Source organism: Nicotiana tabacum, chromosome 12, assembly GCF_000715075.1.
Source record: "Nicotiana tabacum cultivar K326 chromosome 12, ASM71507v2, whole genome shotgun sequence".
Classification (NCBI taxonomy): Eukaryota; Viridiplantae; Streptophyta; class Magnoliopsida; order Solanales; family Solanaceae; genus Nicotiana; species Nicotiana tabacum.
The window spans coordinates 61,893,347-61,912,198 of record NC_134091.1 but is presented as its reverse complement, the minus strand read 5'-3'; the positions used below and the strand labels follow the sequence as shown (position 1 = coordinate 61,912,198).

The 18,852-nt window shown below is 35.3% G+C and overlaps 1 protein-coding gene across 3 annotated transcripts; it reads left to right on the top strand.

Annotated features, from left to right (window-relative positions):
• Nucleotides 1-655: 655 nt before the first annotated feature.
• LOC107766183 (chromatin structure-remodeling complex protein BSH) lies at nt 656-11,945 on the top strand. Of its 3 annotated transcripts, none has more exons than XM_075226562.1 (11): nt 656-833; nt 1,210-1,291; nt 1,388-1,476; nt 2,407-2,501; nt 5,282-5,353; nt 5,757-5,804; nt 5,932-6,015; nt 10,840-10,878; nt 11,005-11,084; nt 11,207-11,269; nt 11,462-11,945. In XM_075226562.1, the coding sequence occupies exons 2-11, from the start codon at nt 1,239-1,241 to the stop codon at nt 11,559-11,561; spliced, it is 723 nt and encodes a 240-aa protein (XP_075082663.1). In that variant the 5' UTR covers nt 656-833; nt 1,210-1,238; the 3' UTR covers nt 11,562-11,945. The 3 variants fall into 3 exon arrangements, with proteins under 3 accessions (XP_075082663.1, XP_075082665.1, XP_075082664.1); XM_075226563.1 differs by having other exon boundaries at nt 701-837; XM_075226564.1 differs by lacking the exon at nt 5,282-5,353 and having other exon boundaries at nt 668-833.
• The last annotated feature ends 6,907 nt before the right edge of the window (nt 11,946-18,852 follow it).

Sequence of the window (18,852 nt, the reverse complement as noted above, 5' to 3'; positions counted from 1 at the left end):
TACATATGAAGTTCATTATTTGCAAATATACATGACTAAACTAATATTCTTTGTAAATGCACATAGATGGCTTTTAAAATTTGTCGTAAAAAATAAATCATAAGTAATACTTTTGTGAATATAAATCAACTCATCAAAAATAGAATGAGAAATTTAAACTTAACTTATTTTTAAATATAAAACATACTTATTATTTATTGTGAAATGAATCTCAAATAATATGTGACAGATGCAATATTTGAAGTATATTGAAATAATATTTCATAGACTTAATTCATTTGCTTTTTTCCTGCAAGTAAAATTAATTTTATTATTTGGAGACAAAATAGTTTTTCTTTTTCTTTTAAAGGTTATAATAAGTTACTTGGGTGGAAGCTATCGTTCCGTGATAGATATTGGCTATTTAAAAAAAATTTCAAAACATAATTTATTCATAAAATATGATAAGTTCTTTAAAAGTTTGAGTCAAAAAACTAGTTTATGAAAGTTTTTGGACGAAATTTTTTTACTTTCCACTTACCGTACTTTAACTTTCCTTCAAATACATACTCAATCATAAATTTTAACTTTTAAAAATTATATTTTAATACATTTTAAAAACTTTAACTTTTTCTCAAATAAAATATATATAAACACTATTATAACTTCAAAAACTATTTTTTGAAGTACCGAATCTATGTCCAAACGCATGGAAGAATAAGGTCCTATAAATTAACGGAAAAACCAAATTCCTTTTACTAGCGGATTCAGCCGAATTTCAATCAAACGCCAAGTTCTTTCTTCTCCGGCAACTTCCTCGGCGATTTCATTCCGGCGACATCGAGTTGTTAGTTGTAGGTTACCTTCTATATCTTTCTTCCTTCCTCTCTAGATTTTTATACCGAGTACAAAGCAACAACAACAAAAAAAAGCCCTAATTCCTTTCCCTTATGTATAGTAGCAAACTAGCAATAGTGAATTAGTTAACGATATTTTGTGTTTGCTTCCCCCCTGCATAAAGAAAAAAAATTAATATGCATTACTATTTGCTATACAACAACAACTATGACTCAATCTCAAGCAAGTTAGCGTCCGCTTCATGAATCCTCACTGTCCATGTTGCAATTTGCATTATCTTAATTTATTTTCAATCTATGTCTGTCTACCTGCATTAGATATCTTGTATTTGTTGTGTAGACAAAAGCTAAGCTAGTTTCCTTAATATTTCAGGTTATTTGGCTTCGATAAAAGAAGCATTGATGAAGCCGCAGTCGGCATGGGGCTCACTAAAGAACCCGGTGAAGTTCAAGATGTAACACTCCTTATTCCTTATTATACAAATATGTTGTGATGGTATAAGACATGAATAATTCGTAGTGTTTAACAAAAAGTATATGCATATTTACAGTCCAACCGCGGAGAATCTTGTTCCTATTCGTCTGGACATTGAAATTGATGGTCAAAGATTTAGAGATGCTTTTAGTTGGAATCCAAATGGTACGTTATTATTATTATTTTTGTAGTTTTAACCACCATATAAACATTGATACAGCTATATGCACTCAATTTGATGCTTCTGTTTCAGAATGTAGGTTGGAACTGGCTGTTTTCTTGTATGCATAGTTGATGTTTTTAATTAGTAGTTGCTGCCAATAAATGTTGAAATCTTTTATTCTAAATGCTGAACGCTACCACAGCTCATCTGTACGGTCAAAATGAAAATTTTAGTTTCTCACTACAATGATCAAGAATCATTAGTGAGCAAATTTGTGAAAATGTTGAGTGGACATGCACATTCCAGGTAAGGGATACATAATTAACTAAATTTTCATTTGTTTTTGTATCTGGGAGGCACTACAACATTGAATGTGCATCTAAGCTGCTAAACATAAGTTTTTATGAAGGCATTCTCTGGAAGATAACTGGCAAACAATGGAATTTCGGTACATGATTTTTTATTTTTTATTTTAGACGTTACCAAACCATTTTCCTTTAATTTTGTGGGGTTGACTTTATAGTGCTCTGAAGATCTGTAAGGAAAAGTTAGCACACGAAGATCCTTATAAGGGATTCTCTGTTGTGATAAAGATTGGATCTTATTAGGTTGCCTGATCCTTCAACATGGCTTTATGAAGTAAAGGAACTTTGCAGGGTGCTATTATGAAAAGCAGAGTATAACATTATAGAGCTTATGTCCTGGCAAAAGATAGCTTGAAAACGACTGTACACTCTGATTTTTGATAGTTCTGGTACTTATTTGCTTTTTCCTATGTGATGCTTCATATACAAAGCCATTTGTATTGTCTCGAGTGAATGGTTCTGCTGATCACCTTTAAAGAAAGAAAATTTATAGTTGAGTTTTCCTAATATCTAATATCATTATGAACTGACCTAGTTATTGTCCCTCTCTGAACTTATTAACTGCAGATCCTGACTCAGAAGTGGTGGTTTTCGCGAAAAGAACTGTGAAGGATTTGAAGCTTCCTCCTGGGTTTATCACTCAGATTGCTCAATCCATTCAAGTAATTTATAAGTCATAAACCAGTACATGTTTTGTGCATCATTTCATCATCTTTCTTCATGCTTAATGGTATAAATAGTATTCATGGTGTGATGTTAAGAATTGCTCGAAAGAACAGGATGTATGACTCTAATTGCTGCTTGCATACTTGGGACCAGTTTACATAGGATTCATGGTGGGAGATTGGGGTTTAATTTTAAACATGCCTCTGACTATCTCTTCTAAAAGCTTAAGTTGTTGGAAAGAGCACACTTTATTTACTTAATTATTATTTTAACACCCCCCCCCCCCCCACGTGTAGGCTTGATTTTTTTTTTTATGAGCCAAGTGCGTGAAAATTCTTTAGATAATGGGGTGGCGGTGAGACTCAACCCAGTCAATGTTGTTAAAGGCGCGCTTAAGCCCTGAAGCGAGGCTCAAAACATATTGAGCGCTTCGCCTCGCTTTGTGGGCGTTTCAGTGTTGCATCAAGGCTCTAAGACATACTTTTCCTTGCCAATGAGTGTAATCCTGAAAAGACGACACTAAATAATTGGTATTTCACTTTATAGTAAAACATTTTCAATTTCTTTGTCCATATATATGTTATTCATGCCTATAATTATTGGTCTTAGACTACATATACATATTTTTACTCTTTCTCTAGTTGCGCCTTTTTTCTTTAAAGCCCACGCTTTATTTGCGCTTTGCGCTTAAAGCCTCAACGGACCTTGGAGCTTTTTTGCGCTTTTCGCCTTTGATAATACTGATTACCCATGACCTCTGCATGCTCAAAGGCCATGTTGAATGTGTCTGACCAACTCATTTAAAAGCTTAAACCGTTAGAAAAAGCACACTTTTACAACAACAACAACAACAACCCAGTATAATCCCACTAGTGGGGTCTGGGAGGGTAGTGTGTACGCAGACCTTACCCCTACCCTGGGGTAGAGAGGCTGTTTCCGATAGACCCTTGGCTCCCTCCCTCCAAGAACTCCCCACCTTGCTCTTGGGGTGACTCGAACTCACAACCTCTTGGTTGGAAGTGGAGTGTGCTCACCATCAAAGCAACCCACTCTTGTTATCTTAACACTAGCTATAGGATGAAGAAATATGAAATAGAAGATAACTATATCTCAAACAATGAACTATGCCGTAGTTCCCAAATTAGTTGGGTTGGATATATGATTTTTTGTATCATATCTGCTATCTTCAGGTCAAATGTCATTCCAATACTGAATAATAAGTCTTCTACGCACACCAGAGGTTCTCTAGAAATAGAACTTTGAAATCTCACACGTATCCCGTACAAGTTTTAGTAGGAAAAGAAAGGAGTGGAATGAATTTCTATTTTTCTACTTATTTACTGGGTTGCTCTAGTGGTAAGCACCCTCCACTTCCAACCAAGAGGTTGTGAGTTCGAGTCACCCCAAGAGCAAGGTGGGTAGTTCTTGGAGGGAGGGAGCCGAGGGTCTATCGGAAACAGCCTCTCTACCCCAGGGTAGGGGTAAGGTCTGCGTACACACTACGCTCCCCAGACCCCACTAGTAGGAGTGGAATGAACTTATATTTTTCTGCTTCTTTGCTGGAACGCTGCAAGTTTTGATAGACGCTGAAGCTTATATAAGCGTAGAGCAACAACTAATTCTTAATTCCGCCTTGTTGGTATCGTTGATACCGTTGTGTTCAGTCCTTAGCTAAGTCCACATTGATTACTCAGATAATTCCACATTGTGTTCGTCATCAACCCATGTGAAAGTCTATCTCGTCATCAACCCTTTCAATCTTCGTATTATTGCACCTATGTACTAGTACAATTGAGGTCTACGCTGAATATGCCTAAACCAGCCCGACAAGATCTCCTAATAAATCGAAGGAGATTTGTTGAGGAATTAAAAGTCAAAATTCCGACATAGTTTTTGATGAGATTACCCCCAAAAAGGGGAGTGGCCACTTTTGTAGCTATTGTCAAATATTGTTAGACGTCATATTAGGTTTTATTATGTAGTATTTTGTTTGGCGGTGGTTTGTTTTGTTTTTCTGGGCTTGGACAAACAATATCGAAGTACTTCGTGAGAAAATGTAGGATCTCTCCCTATTTCTTTTGGTCAATGTTGTGTATATTGAAGGAAAGGTTACAAGTTTCAATTCTTGAACCATAATCATGCAATCCATTCTTCACTTTGTCAGCATACTTTTTTGATGCTGTGCTGGTCATTGTCTACCCAAGTTTGATTAATTTGAGAAATTTACCCCAAAAGAAAAAAAATACTAAATGATTAAATGTTTTGGTTTCTTGTTTTAGTATTGCCCATGTAATGCGTGACTTTGCTAAGGCATTTGAACTAATTCTGATGAAAAATGTATAGCTAATTGGTTGACTAACTAACAACTGATCTGTGTAGTAAAAGGACACTAGGCTGTTCATAAGATGTTAAAATTAGTTGTTAAAGTATCACAAAACAGTATAATTTGGAGAAACCTCATCCGGATATCTTCCGTTTGATGTGGGAACTTTTATCTAAACCAGCCTGTGTTAAGCATGTAGGTCCTTTGGCTATAAATATTATTCAACAATATATTCCTTCTTTTTTTATAAGGCATTCAACAATATATTCCTTTATGTACTTATCCAAAAAAATAACCCTTTATGTCTGCTAGTCCTTTTCCTGAACAAAAACTTGGTAGTTCTCTAGTGACTGAGGACCTCTGTTGCGAAATGGCTGCTTAGTGTACATCTTTTTCTGTTGTTTCTGGCAAATTATTTCTTATTGGCTTCTCATGCTACTTCCAATTTTGCAGTCACAATTAACAGAATTTCGGTCATATGAAGGACAAGATATGTACACTGGCGAGAGAGTTGTTCCCATCAAGGTTTAGCACAATTGTTTATGTCGATATTGATAACATTATGAGGAAAGATTGGGTTGCTCTAGTGGTGAGCACCCTCCACTTCCAACCAAGAGGTTGTGAGTTCGAGTCACCCCAAGAGCAAGGTGGGGTGTTCTTGGAGGGAGGGAGCCGAGGGTCTATCGGAAACAGCCTCTCTACCCCATGGTAGAGGTAAGGTCTGCGTACAAACTACCCTCCCCAGACCCCACTAGTGGGATTATATTGGGTTGTTGTTGTTGTGTTGTTGTTGTATGGTGAAAGATTATTTATTCCAAAAGAAATGAAAGATACCTATCTTTCTGACTTTGATGGTCACAACTGTTGTGGTATCATTAATGAGGTACTTGTATTTATCTCTTTCCTTTTCTTTTCCGGGCTTATTCAGCTTGATCTCCGAGTAAATCATACAGTTATCAAGGACCATTTTTTCTGGGTAAGTTTAACTAAAAGGTTATGTCTCATTCTTGAAATATCTTGATATCTGTATAAGAACTGTGATCAAACTTGCAATTACTCTGCTTCATATGTTGCTAATACAAAGAGAATCAAAATAATTTCAGGACTTGAACAATTTCGAGAGTGATCCTGAAGAATTTGCACGGACTTTTTGTAAAGATATGGAAATTGAAGACCCAGAAGTTGGAGTAAGCTCTATTTTTTTTTTGCTTTCCTTTGGTTGTTATAAAATAATTTTTCCCCATTTTTCATTGGATATTCTTGTAAGTTTGATGGTCATCATCATGTGATATAGTTTTGTGTGATGGGGGTTGATGAAGTTAAAGGGTTTGGGGGGGGGGGGGTTCCCTTTGCTCCTTTTTCTTCCCTTTTTTGTTTGTTTATTTTTTGGAGTTAACTGGAGTGTATATCAGCTGGAGACGACTTAGCCCTATGCCCTTAAGATTCTATGTTCAAATTTCACGGTACTTTCACATCTCTGATGCGTGATATTGAATATTTTTGGTTCAATGTTTGCAACTTTTAAACTTATGCAGATAAAACTAACCTCCCTCCTATTTTTCTACAATTAGAATGATCTTGTGTAATTTGTAAATGGAAAAAGTTGTTCAAGGGGAATCGTAAAGTCAAAATGCTATTAGGTCTCATTTCTTGAAAATCTTGTGAGGGAAATGTTAGCAAAATGCTCAGTTCCTTTATCAAGAAGTTGGCCTAGTTGTCTTTGATGTTGGATGTATCTGGCATAAATATGCCATCATATAATTCCAACTCTCTTTAACCACTGATAGAGTTATGAGGATATGGATTTTGGTTAATTGTTTTTAACGAAAGGAAACAGTTATGTTTGCTGGAAGTATAATAAAATATTGTTTTCACCACAAGCAAGAAGTGAGACTAATAAATATATTTTTTCTGTTTTCTTTCAAGTAAAATATTGGAAGGTAATTATGGGTGTTTAACGGGCGGTCTGGGACGGGCCGGACACAAAAAAAACAGCCCGTCCGTTTAACGTTGCGGGCTGAGTTAGCGGGTTGTACTTTTTCGGATTTTTTTTGTCTGTCCGGGTTCGGGCTTAGCGGGCTGGACCGGGCTGTGCAATTTTTTTTTTTTTTTTAAACTAAATTTTGTTTTTCTTATTCAATGTTATTGATACTTAAGTGTTTGCAAACTTTTAAGGCTTAGAATTAAATTTTGAAGTTTAAAGTTTTAAATTTGAAATTTGAATTTTACAATTTTAAAATTGAAATTTGAAAGTAAGTGGCTACAAAAAATTATTTAATAAGACCAATAGGCAATATGTAAGGATCAAGCTCCGAAGACTTTCATGTGATATTTTTATTGAATAATATATAATACTTCAAATTAAGTTGCAAGTTCTTTTTTGATTTTGTTATTTTTGAACTTGCAAATTAAAAGTTTACAACAATTATAAAAAAAGAAATAGTACATCACATGCTTTGCATCATTTTTGTAAGTTCATCCATGTCAACATGAGGTTCTTGGTTTCCGGCATTGGTTGAATCAGAACCATAAACCATTATATCTCCAATTTCTTGGTCCTCCGCTTCATCTACGTCGTCACGCCCTTGATTTCGCCGTTCTGATCTTATCCAATCTCTGAAGCACACTAGAATTTTCAAAGCGTTGCTGCCCAATGAATGACAGATATCTCCTAGTTGCTGCCTTGCTTGGCTAAATGCGCTCTCTGATGCGACTGTTGAAATCGGCACATTTAGCACGTCTCGAGCCATGGCCGGAAGAACAGGAAATTGATTTGAGTTGCTCCTCCACCAACCCAGTGGTAGAAATTCCTTTGTGCGGCCTCTGCTGACTTTTGCAAGTAGAATTGAAGTTCATCAATATTCCTGCTACTGGTTTGTTGATGCTCCCCTAGTGTAGACCAAATCAAATAATCTTTAACACCATCATTATCATCCAAGCACTAGTCCCAGATGTTGAAACTGAACTTGAAGGAATATTTGCATCAACATCAGAAGAAGCATCAACAATGTTAGCATAATAATTTTATAATATTTCTAAATGTTTGTGTAGATCAGAAATACAAATGTCAATATCAAGAGTTTCAGTTGGTCCAATATACATATAAGAATATAAAGCAGTGATTAATTGGCGACAAGTGGCCATTTTGATAGAAGGGTTTAAAATAACACCAATTAGGTAAATAGGGGGAATTGGGTAGAAATATTTATCTAATCTCTGAAGCATAGATTTAACAACAAAAGTATATCCTTCTTTCTTCTTCAAATTATGTAGTAAAAGATAAATTTCAGCAATTTGAACTAAACAATTTGCAATATTTGAATTTGACCGTTGGCAACGGTCCCAAAAAAAAAAAAACCCCCGTTAAAAAACGGGCTGAACCAGGCTGTAGCCCGTTAAAAACCCGTTAACGGGCTTAGCGGGTTCCGGTGCACCGGTATCAAAAAACTGTTCGTTTGAAACTCGCTCCCCGCCCAACCCGTCCCAGCCCGCCCCCCACGCTATAGTACCGAACTTACGCGTGCATAGACTCCGAAAAACATGGTTCAATGCCCCTTCTAAGACGGCTTTTTGTCCACCCATTCAGACAATGATACATTTATAATTAATGAAGTATATTTTACAAAATGACTTATTGTTGACAAAATCTACTACTAACTATTTTTGCCACATTGGACACTTTTCCCTTGTAAATAAGGTTCACGTGTTGAGTTTTTTTTTTCTTATTTGTCAATAATGATAAATATGCCTCATTTTTGTAACAAGAAGAACAGATCTGACCAAATATTAACGGAGTTATAGATTTGGACCATTTTACAAAGTGCATGGGCAAATTTGGATGCTTTTCCTTATTCGTTTATTTTGATACTTGCTTCTAACGTGTATGGTCGAGTTTTTAGTCAAAATTGTCCCTTATGTTTGGGGATAAGTCTAACTTTGTCCTTTATTTATTGCGCTGAGCACTTATTGTCCTTTAAGTTTGCTAAACTTGAGTAGGTTTAGTCCATTTAACAAAAGACCCAAAGGGAGACCTAAAAACTAACAGTGATTTCACTGAGTCAACTGGGTAAAGAAACTTTAAGTACTCAAATTTTGCAGAACTGATGTAGTGAACCTAAACCTGTTTAACGGGCCGGGTTGACCCGGTTCTGGATCGGCCCAGACTGGTAGTAAATCGGACCGGTGGAAGGGGGCCGGATAGGGCTGGGTTTGGGGGGTTGGTCCGTATATATATTTTTTACCGGTCAAACCCGGTCAATGAAAATTACTGTTGAACCGGTTAAACGGACCGGCCTGACCCGGGTCAACAACTTATTTTTTTATTTTTTTTTTTTTATTATTGTTAAAATTATCACACTTGTTTCATTGTATTCTATTATCTTAAATTCTTAATGAAAAATTCAAATATTAGAATTTTAAGGCCTTTGAATCCTTTATTCAAACACTCTTTTTTTAAGATTGTTTTTTTGTTTTATACATATCGTAATTTATATTATATAAATTACGATATGTATAAAACAAAAAAACAATCTTAAAAAAAGAGTGTTTGAATAAAGGATTCAAAGGCCTTAAAATTCTAATATTTGAATTTTTCATTAAGAATTTAAGATAATAGAATACAATGAAACAAGTGTGATAATTTTAACAATAATAAAAAAAAAAAAAAATAGCCGTTGACCCGGGCCGGTCCGGTTAACCGGTTCAATAGTAATTTTCATTGACCGCGTTTGACCGGTAAAAAATATATATACGGACCAACCCCCCAAACCCAGCCTATCAAGCCCCCTTCCACCGGTCTGGTTTACTACCATTCTGGTCCGGTCCGGAACCGGGTCAACCCGACCCGTTAAACAGGTTTAGGTTCACTACATCAGTTCTGCAAAATTTGAGTACTGAAAGTTTCTTTACCCAGTTGACTCAGTGAAATCGCTGTTAGTTTTATGTCTCCCTTTGGGTTTTTTGTTAAATGGACTAAACCTGCTCAAGTTTAGCAAACTTAAAGGACAATAAGTGCTCAGGGCAATAGATAAAGGACAAAGTTAGACTTACCCCCAAACATAAGGGACAATTTTGACTAAAAACTCTAGATGGTCACGTTCTTATCAAGGTGTTATTAAATTACTTCAATTCTCTTTATTTTTTCAAGTTCACAAGCCATATACATATTAAGCTCATATACATTTTCTTATTTTGATATAGTGTTTTAAAAATAAATGAGTTCAGCATTTTATTTCATACTTAGTTTTTCTATGTTTAAGAGGTCTTTAACTTAAAAATATGGACAAACATATTGGGCTGTGGTCAAAAGAATAGTCTAGACTCTAGAGATTGTGTTGCACACAGGAAACAAGTAATTTACAAGGTAATCGTCTTGTTATTGCCATATTACATCCTTCTTTTCCCCAGTCTCTTTTTTGTTATACTGGTTACAAGAAAAGATTGCTTATTTTGATTCAGCTGTGTGAATCCCAGCTAGAGCGATTTGTCTTGAACTTGCTTACTTTTTACATTTTTGTCAGAGAGTTAAGATCCAATCCATAATTGGAATTGGAGGAACAAGACTACAGTCTACAATAAAGAGCTTTTGTTAAAATTAAACAGAAAGATTGTAATTTCTATTTAATTAGTAATCATTCAACAGGGATGTTAAACCTCTAGGCATTGTAGGCCTTTGTATTATATGCGTTGAAAGATTTATATCTATGTTCGTGTATAAGTAAACTTTCCTTATGTAGCTCAGTTTTTAAATGAGATTTGGTCCCAACTTCATCCCATTGAGAGAGTATTTTATCTGTAGTTGTTTCTTCTCTGAAAGTATTGAATTCTAGTTGTGTTGGTAGTTTGTCTTTATCACTTTTTACTTACAGAAACTAATCACTGGATTGCAAAAACAGTTTTTTACTTTCCTCCCTAAAATCTTTTCAACTATGTGAGACTGTCATTTTCAATATCCTTTTTATTTGAAAAGCTGTCGATGCTTTCTTCTTGATAGTTGACTTCTTTCTTTGCAGCCTGCAATTGCCATATCAATTCGAGAGCAACTTTATGAGGTGAGGATATATCATTCTTCATTTGGTGTATGTGACCTAATTGTTTCTACCTGTCTTTCAACCAGTTCATAGTTGAAAGCCAGCTACTTCAAGGACTGTGACCATTTTTGTATTTATTTTTTTCAGATTGCAATTCAAAGTGTTGCATCCGCAAGAGAAAGTAGGGCAAATAAGAAACGCAGAGTAACGGAACATATCTCAGCCAGGTTAGCGTCATTAATCTCTGGCTTTTGCTGTTTATGCCCATCTTTGTTTAATCTAGTGACTAGTCATAAGCCCTTACACTATCCTTAGGACTTCTGTTTCCTAATAATTATCTTTTTGACAGTAAGACAGGTGTACCTGCATTGGACCTGGTGAAGTTATTTGGCATTAGATCAAGTGTTGTTCGGTACGACTCTTTCTTTTCTTCATATCAATAAAATATGGAAGAGAAAAGGAAATTGGATGTTCTGGAACGAGGATGTTTTATCTGTATTTCAATGCAATGGTATCTCATTAGCACATACTCGATATCCGTTAGTCAGAAAACTCCATTTGGTCCAGTTTTTGGATTCATTCATTTCAAATGTGACTATTTCAGAAAAAGGAAGGACTGGGATGTATATGAACCAATTGTTGATCTCCTTTCAAATGAGGAGGTGGATGCCCTCGAGGCTAGAGAAGAGAAGATTGCTCGATGATACAGCCAATGGCCATTGAAGGAATACCAGCATTTGAAAGAGAAACCGTGTTAAGTTTTAGATGATACAATGAGAGACTAAATCCTAGTCTTAGTTCAGCCAAAATCCCATGGTAGTCATAGATAATTTTTAGATTTTAACATTGATCCGCAGATCGCTAGATAGGTTTGTTGAAAGAATATGGAACAACACTTCAGTGTCCTGTGTTAATATATCTTCACCGCGCTGAGAAACTAATGATAGCTAATTTAGTTGTGTTCTAAATCCTGCTATATTCGTAAGAGCAACCTACTTTGAATTTTTGGCATAAAAAGGATGGAAACAAAGACTGTTGATGGACCTGGTTAGGGCTGGGACCCTGTACCACGTTCATTTCTAAGTTAATGCCTCGTCCATTAACCAACAGTCACTTAGATAACAAAAGGTTATGGAACTTTTTCCAGTTATTGCATTATAAAACTATTTTAAGTTTTTTATTCCAAAGCTTTTGGTAGGAAAAGAAAAAGGATAAAGCGAGCGAAATGAATGCAGGTGTTAAGATTGATTCTCCGTATCCTGTATATGGACTAGGGAGATGCAGGAAAGATGGTAATTCTTGAAATTAAGGAAGTTAATATAACTACATGTTGAGAATGTGTTTAGATTGAGAACATGTCTTGTTTTAAACTTAAGTAGCAGAGTAGTGTCGTGCATCTTATTCACATCATATTCCACAGTGTTGTACATGACCAGACCCTCTTATACAATTTTTTTTTTTTTTTTTTTTTACAAATTTATTGTCACCATTGAACTAAAAATTTATGATCAAACGGGAGCTAATAATCACCCGGCAAATATAGGAAAGGGACAATAATTCTGTCCAGTTCCTGGTAACCAAAGATATGGCATCTAAGGGAAATATTACATTGGGGGTGGTGGGGAGGGTTAGCTTATAATACGTGAGTTGACCGTTAGTAGATAGGGGGGTGACATACCACTTTGTTCCCAATGAGTGAACCATTTACCAAAAAAGGTTATACATTAAAAAGGTTCTTTTCAGTTTTGATCCTAAACAAAATCAGTTGATCCATGTCATTCTTCAAGGTGTCTTTCACCTTTCCTGGTAAACTGTCAACCTCCATGAAGATAGCTGAGGATAATGTTTTGTATGCTCCTGTTAATTTAGACTTCACTCAACCACAAGAAAGGGGTTGAATTGTTTCTCACCCCATTTTTGCGATTTCAAAAAACCTAATTCTTTGAACTAACTATTCTGACACAAAAGTAAAGTGCGAAATTTAACTAACACAGAGATTTGATGTGAAAAACCTCCTTGCTCAAGGGAGTAAAAACCACGACTTATCCAATAAGATTTGCTTCAAACTTCACTAATTTCAATGAACAATTTTATATTACAACTCTATAATCAAGGAGACTAACTCTAGCACCCTTCCCCTACAATCAACCAAATTGTAGGTATCCCTTCCCAAATTAACTCTAGTCTAGGAAGCGAACAAAAATTCAAGTTTCTGTACTAACCTATGATTATACTTCTCAAAAAGCAAATAGGTTACAATTTAGAACAATTGACTCAACCTAAACAACTAAAGAACTTCAACAACTTTGTCTTCTGGAACAACTTCTTTTGTTGAGTAACTTGAATCTCCAAAAGCACATTCTTGCCGAGATTACTATTGCGAAGAATATTTATAAGAATTAGTTCGAATATTATAAGTTTTGAAAATCCGTAGAAGGTCTCTTTATATAGGTGTGAGGTTGACCAAAAATCTCTTCCAATTAATGCTCTAAAACCTAGAATATTTCGGTTAAGAAAAATATCTCATATTTTGATTTGATTTCCTTAATTAGTCCAACTCCTCAACCTTCTTCCTTCAATGCAAGTATCTCCATAATAATAGAATCGTTTCCAAATAAGAATTTCCCCACTTAATATTTTCCTTGTAGCGCGCGAATAGGTTTTCTTGAGAAATCCAACTTGCATATAAATTCTGACTTTCCGCATCTAATCAATATTTTGCTCTTCATCTGCTACAAACCTAGTTCTTGCATTAGCCATATATCATATCTGCGCACCAGTCTAGTATAGCAACCTGTCCGTGAACTTAGTTCTTTCAACACAATAGATCTTGATTTGTTATACCAAAAGATAATACGTGCTTAGCTCAACATTCTTTTTTGATGAAGACAAACTCATGTGCAAATCACCCCACTACTCGAGTAATTTTTCAGCATAAGAATCAATTTCATTTGCAATACTCTTCATCAATTTTGTTCATGTTTGCATAAGTATAAGGGATTCGCTTTCTATTCATTGCAACCTAAATATGGCTAGGCATAATTTAGTCTTAGGACCTGCAAGCAGAAAAACTCATCGACAACAACTTCATTAGTTCCAGTTCATTGCTTAAGAACTAAGTTTATTGATCATCATGTGTATATCCTTAACTTTCCCCTTTTGGCATCATCGAAAAAATAAAGTGAAAGTAAAGTCAAAAGTGAGAATTTAGCAATATGAAACACATGGTCACTGGGGTTACACTAACACGAGCACAATGTCAACAACTCAAACGTTCAATCTAATAAATTATCCAAATGTAATTGTACTAGTATTTGCCAAAAAACGAGAAAATTTGATTGATTTATCAATGTATCACATCAATCCCAGAAGGCCCAAATCAAAAAATGATTGAACAAACCCGTCAAACTGTCAAATCAAAAAAACAATCCAGAATCTGGTCATTGAAAGGACACGAATAGGAGTTAACTGGAACTAGACTGAGAAGCCTAAGAGTATTGAGGACCAAGTTCTTTGTTGGAAGAGGGTGCTCCATGAATAATCCCCCAAAACTTGTCAAAGCGAGCAACAAACTTTCATTCTTTCTTCATCTCCTCCTTCAGTTCCTATTTTCCTCATTTAAGGAGGCAATTTCCTCTTTCATTTCTCCTTCTCCTCATTGGCAACAATCAATTCCTCCAAAAGATCTGTGACCATGCTTTTAATCTTTGTACCGGTGGGCGCTCAATACAGTCACACTCCCTTGATGTTTTCTTATTGAAATGTCCTTTTTAGGTTCTCTCACAGGGACCTTGAAGTGTTCAAATATCCCAGTCAACAAGAACCCATATGGCAGAGCATGCATGCCCTTTTCTTGATCAATTGTCCTTGCCATATACTTTATCATCAGTGAGGGCAAGTTGATTAGCTTATTTTGATACATCACTTCCATAACTTCTATATCCAAATAAGTAGCTTCATGCATCCTTTCAAATGGAGGCAACAAACATTTGTTCACAAACTCAAGTAGGAGCTTGTAAACTGGTTCCATCTTCCTCTTTCCTACTTTCCTTGCAATTTGTTGCTCCCTATTCTGAGTAGGAGTGTCAATGGTTCGGTTCGGCCGGTTATTTTATAAAATTCGTACCATACTATTTTTTTGGTTATTCTATTATGTATAACCAAAATTAAACTTTTCAAAACCGTCTCAATCATGTCGGTTTCTCTTCGGTATCGGTACGGTTCGGTTAATTTTCGATATTTTTTTAAATATCATGTATAAGTCACTAGTAGAAGTAGAATACAATAACATACATTCTTTTTTAGGACTTAGCAAAACTGGCCATACATTTTTACTGTTTAGAGAGTGATAAATTTAGAAAAGATGAAAGATGGCCAAAGTATAGATCCATTAACTATTCTACAACAACGTAAAAAAACTAAGCAGAGACAAAAAAAATATAAATCACATAAGTGGAAGGATATTAACCAAGTTGGGACTCAAGAATAAAGTTTATAAAAGATTAAATATTTAAAAAGATAAATATAAATCATACAAAAGGAAACATATAAAATACATTATAGTTTGCTACTCATAATCGCTAGAATACTTTGTATCTTGCTAGTGAATATGCTAAAAATAATTTAGTTTCAGTAGGAGTAATATAATAGGTATGTGAATTAGGATTTTGAGTTTAATCACTTGTTGACTTGTAACTATTTTCATAATTTCATAGGCCAAAGAAAAAATTTAATGATTTATTATTTTTAAACTTAATATATAAATATATTTTTCACATATAAATTTATTCAGTATGGTTCGATATTTTTTGGTTTATTTTTATAAAATAAAAAACTACCCTAATTATCGGTATTATTATAGATTTATATAAAAACCTATGATTTTATTAAAAGAAGCCTAAAAATCGGTTCGATGCGGTACAGTTCGGTCGGTTTAGTCGGTTTCTAAATATCCATTGATACCCCAAATTCTGAGTGTACTTGGAGGTCAAGTATAGAACATCTTCATTCTCTCCCAAATTGGTCTACTCTCGTCTCACATAGGTGTCAAACCCATCTACATGCACATTCAGTTTTTCCCCAAGCACTTTTGCATCAAGAACCATGTCCACCCCATTTACCTCAGAACTCACTGTGCCATATTCCAACACTTTGAAGTTCTTAAAAAATGAAGCATTATTTCACCATACATAATTGGGAGTGCGCACAAAAACAGGTGTGTCCATCACTAATTCTCAATCTTCTCTAACAGCTCCTTCGTCCCAAATATATTCACAATGGCTGGGTCGATTACTCGGACCTTTAACATTATTATCCTCGCAAACCATTCTTCTCTCCCCACAATGACAATTTTTCTCTAGTTTTCTTCCTACGTTTAGAACTGGTTCCTTTCTCTGTAGACTTAGATACTACAACCTTTTTCTTTCTTTAAGTTCTTTTCTCTTTAGGTGCAGCCGACGAAGATCCACCCTTCCTTTTCCTTTTTCCTGAAGAGGTACTTCCTCCCCTTTTTCTTCTTCTTCTTCTTCTTCTTCTTCTTCTTCTTCTTCTTCTTCTTCTTCTTCTTTCTTCTTTATTCTTCTTCTTCTTCTTCTTCTTCTTCTTCTTCTTCATCATCATCATCATCATCATCAACTCCCTCGCTCACAAGATCCATGTTACACCCCACATTTTCGTATGTAAAAGTACATTGTAAGTCAACTGATGTAAGCTCGGAAATGAGATCACATTTAAAAGCATATAAAGTAAGTTAATCATGTTACCTTGGAGTAAAAAATATTTAATATCATTAATAACAAGTACCGAGAAGGTTGGAAGGTTTAGAAGCTAAACAAATTGAAGAAAATAAGTTTCATTGAAAGTCGACAAGTTGAGAATGTTATAATCCGTACTTTTGGGGTTAAGCTAGGGTTATTAACATGACAATAAGGTTATTTTATGATTTATTTTAGTCATGTAATATTATTATGTTAATTTTTGAAGTCAAACAAGTGGTAAAACAAAAGTCGGCAAAAGTTGTCGCAAGTTACGTTCATAATTTTACTGAATTTTGGGTCTAACATCACTGAGATTTTATCTAAGTTTACTTAGAATTAAGGGGTGATCAACTTACAATATTGAAGTTCTATAATTCTAGTTTTTACTGTATTAAACCATTTATCGATACGATATCGGAGTAAAGAGATATTCACGTTTTTGCAAGACTACGCAAACAGCTCCCTTTGGGACCCACATGGTCGATTGAGGATTATATTAATATATAAAGTTGTGGCCTTCGTCTCCAAGCCTCATTTTAGACCCAAATCAGAAATAAAACTCTCTCTAGACCTCCTAATCATAGCCTTAGGGTTTGGAAAGCCAAATTAAAGGGAAGAAGATGAAACAAGTGGATTCAAGCCTTAAGAACTCGAATTAGTCGATAGTTCCCCTCTTTCTCTCTTTGTGGCTGATTGAAGAAGGCATAACAATGGAGTAAGCTCTAAAAATTGGGTATTTGTGTTCTATAAGATATGTTCTTCAACCCTATCCTTGGGTTGAGTTATTTTTAGGCCATAGCAAGCCTAAATGTTGAAGGAAAACATGTTAAACTTGAAGTTGGAAGTACATTTGAGGCGTTATGCGTATGAGACTGTTTTGGAAGGTTTTAAAGCTAGGTTTTGGCTGGTTCTTGATGTAGTATCTTGGATGTGTTATTGGTGAGGTTTTTCTTGTCATTTTTGGTGTTGGTTCGAATTGAACAGGAGTAATATAAGTGCTCCCCAATTTTCTGAAAATTGTAGGTGTGTTGGTGTTGATTGTTGGACTGTTTGGGAAGCTTAATATGATTATTGTTGATTTTATTTGAGCTGTTTGGTGATTGTTGTAACTTGTGGTAAGTCATATAAATAGGGTAGGGGTTGTCCGTTTTATCGTAAAATAGGTTGTGGTCGATATATAATAGTTACGACACTTAAACGATAACGATTGTACCATTTCTCTTATTGTAGACTAAGGAGCGGTGACATTTGCATAACTTGAGGTTTGGCAGTATATACAAGGTATGTGAGGCTATCCCTTTCTTTCTTTTGCATGACTCAAATTGTACGTAATGTAAACGAACGATCTTCCAATGATACTCCACTCTTAGAAGCTAGCAGTACTTACCTTGTTTCCCTTATTATGGAAAGATTGATATTTATGTTTCTTGTCTTATTCTTATGTATCAAATGTTGTTGGTGTTTCCTGATTTCTATATGATTCATGATGACGAGTTAGCTCTAATAACATATACTGAGGTTACCAACCTTACGTCACTCTGAAAGGTTCAGAATGTGATTCCATGAGTCCAACATGCATTATATATATGTACCTAGTTTACTCTACCGACCCACGCTATATTCGGCCGGGTATGATACCTATTGTGCAACCACTAATCAGTTGGAGTTTTACCGAGCTCCACGTGGCGGGTTACGATTCTACCGAGCCTTATGATGGCTTAGTATGTTATGATATGACATGAGACATTACCGAGTCCTCTTCGAGACTGAGTATGATGTGATGATGATGATGCCCATAGAGGTGTATGTGTTTAAAAGTATATGTATAAATAAATATATGTTTCATGAATTTTATGTCAGTCGCCCGAAGAGGCGATGTTACAAATTGTATCTTCTCTATCTCTCTTTGCATTGCGGTCCTTATTTATGCTTCGTGCCTTACATATGCAGTAATTTATTCGTATTAATATCTCTTTTATTTGTGGATGCTGCATGTCGTGCTGCAAGTCCTGATAGAAAGGTTGATGGTCCTCCCAGTAACTAGTTCAATAGGAAGAGTTGTTGCACTCCACTTGCCTCGGAGTTACCGTTCGAGTCAGTATACTTATGTGCATATGTTTATGGGTATGACGGGGACTGTCTCGACCTTATGATGTATATGTATTCCTTATAGGCTTGTAGACATATGTCATATGTATAGATGTTGTGTTCGATCTTGTATGCCTTTGGGGATGTTCTT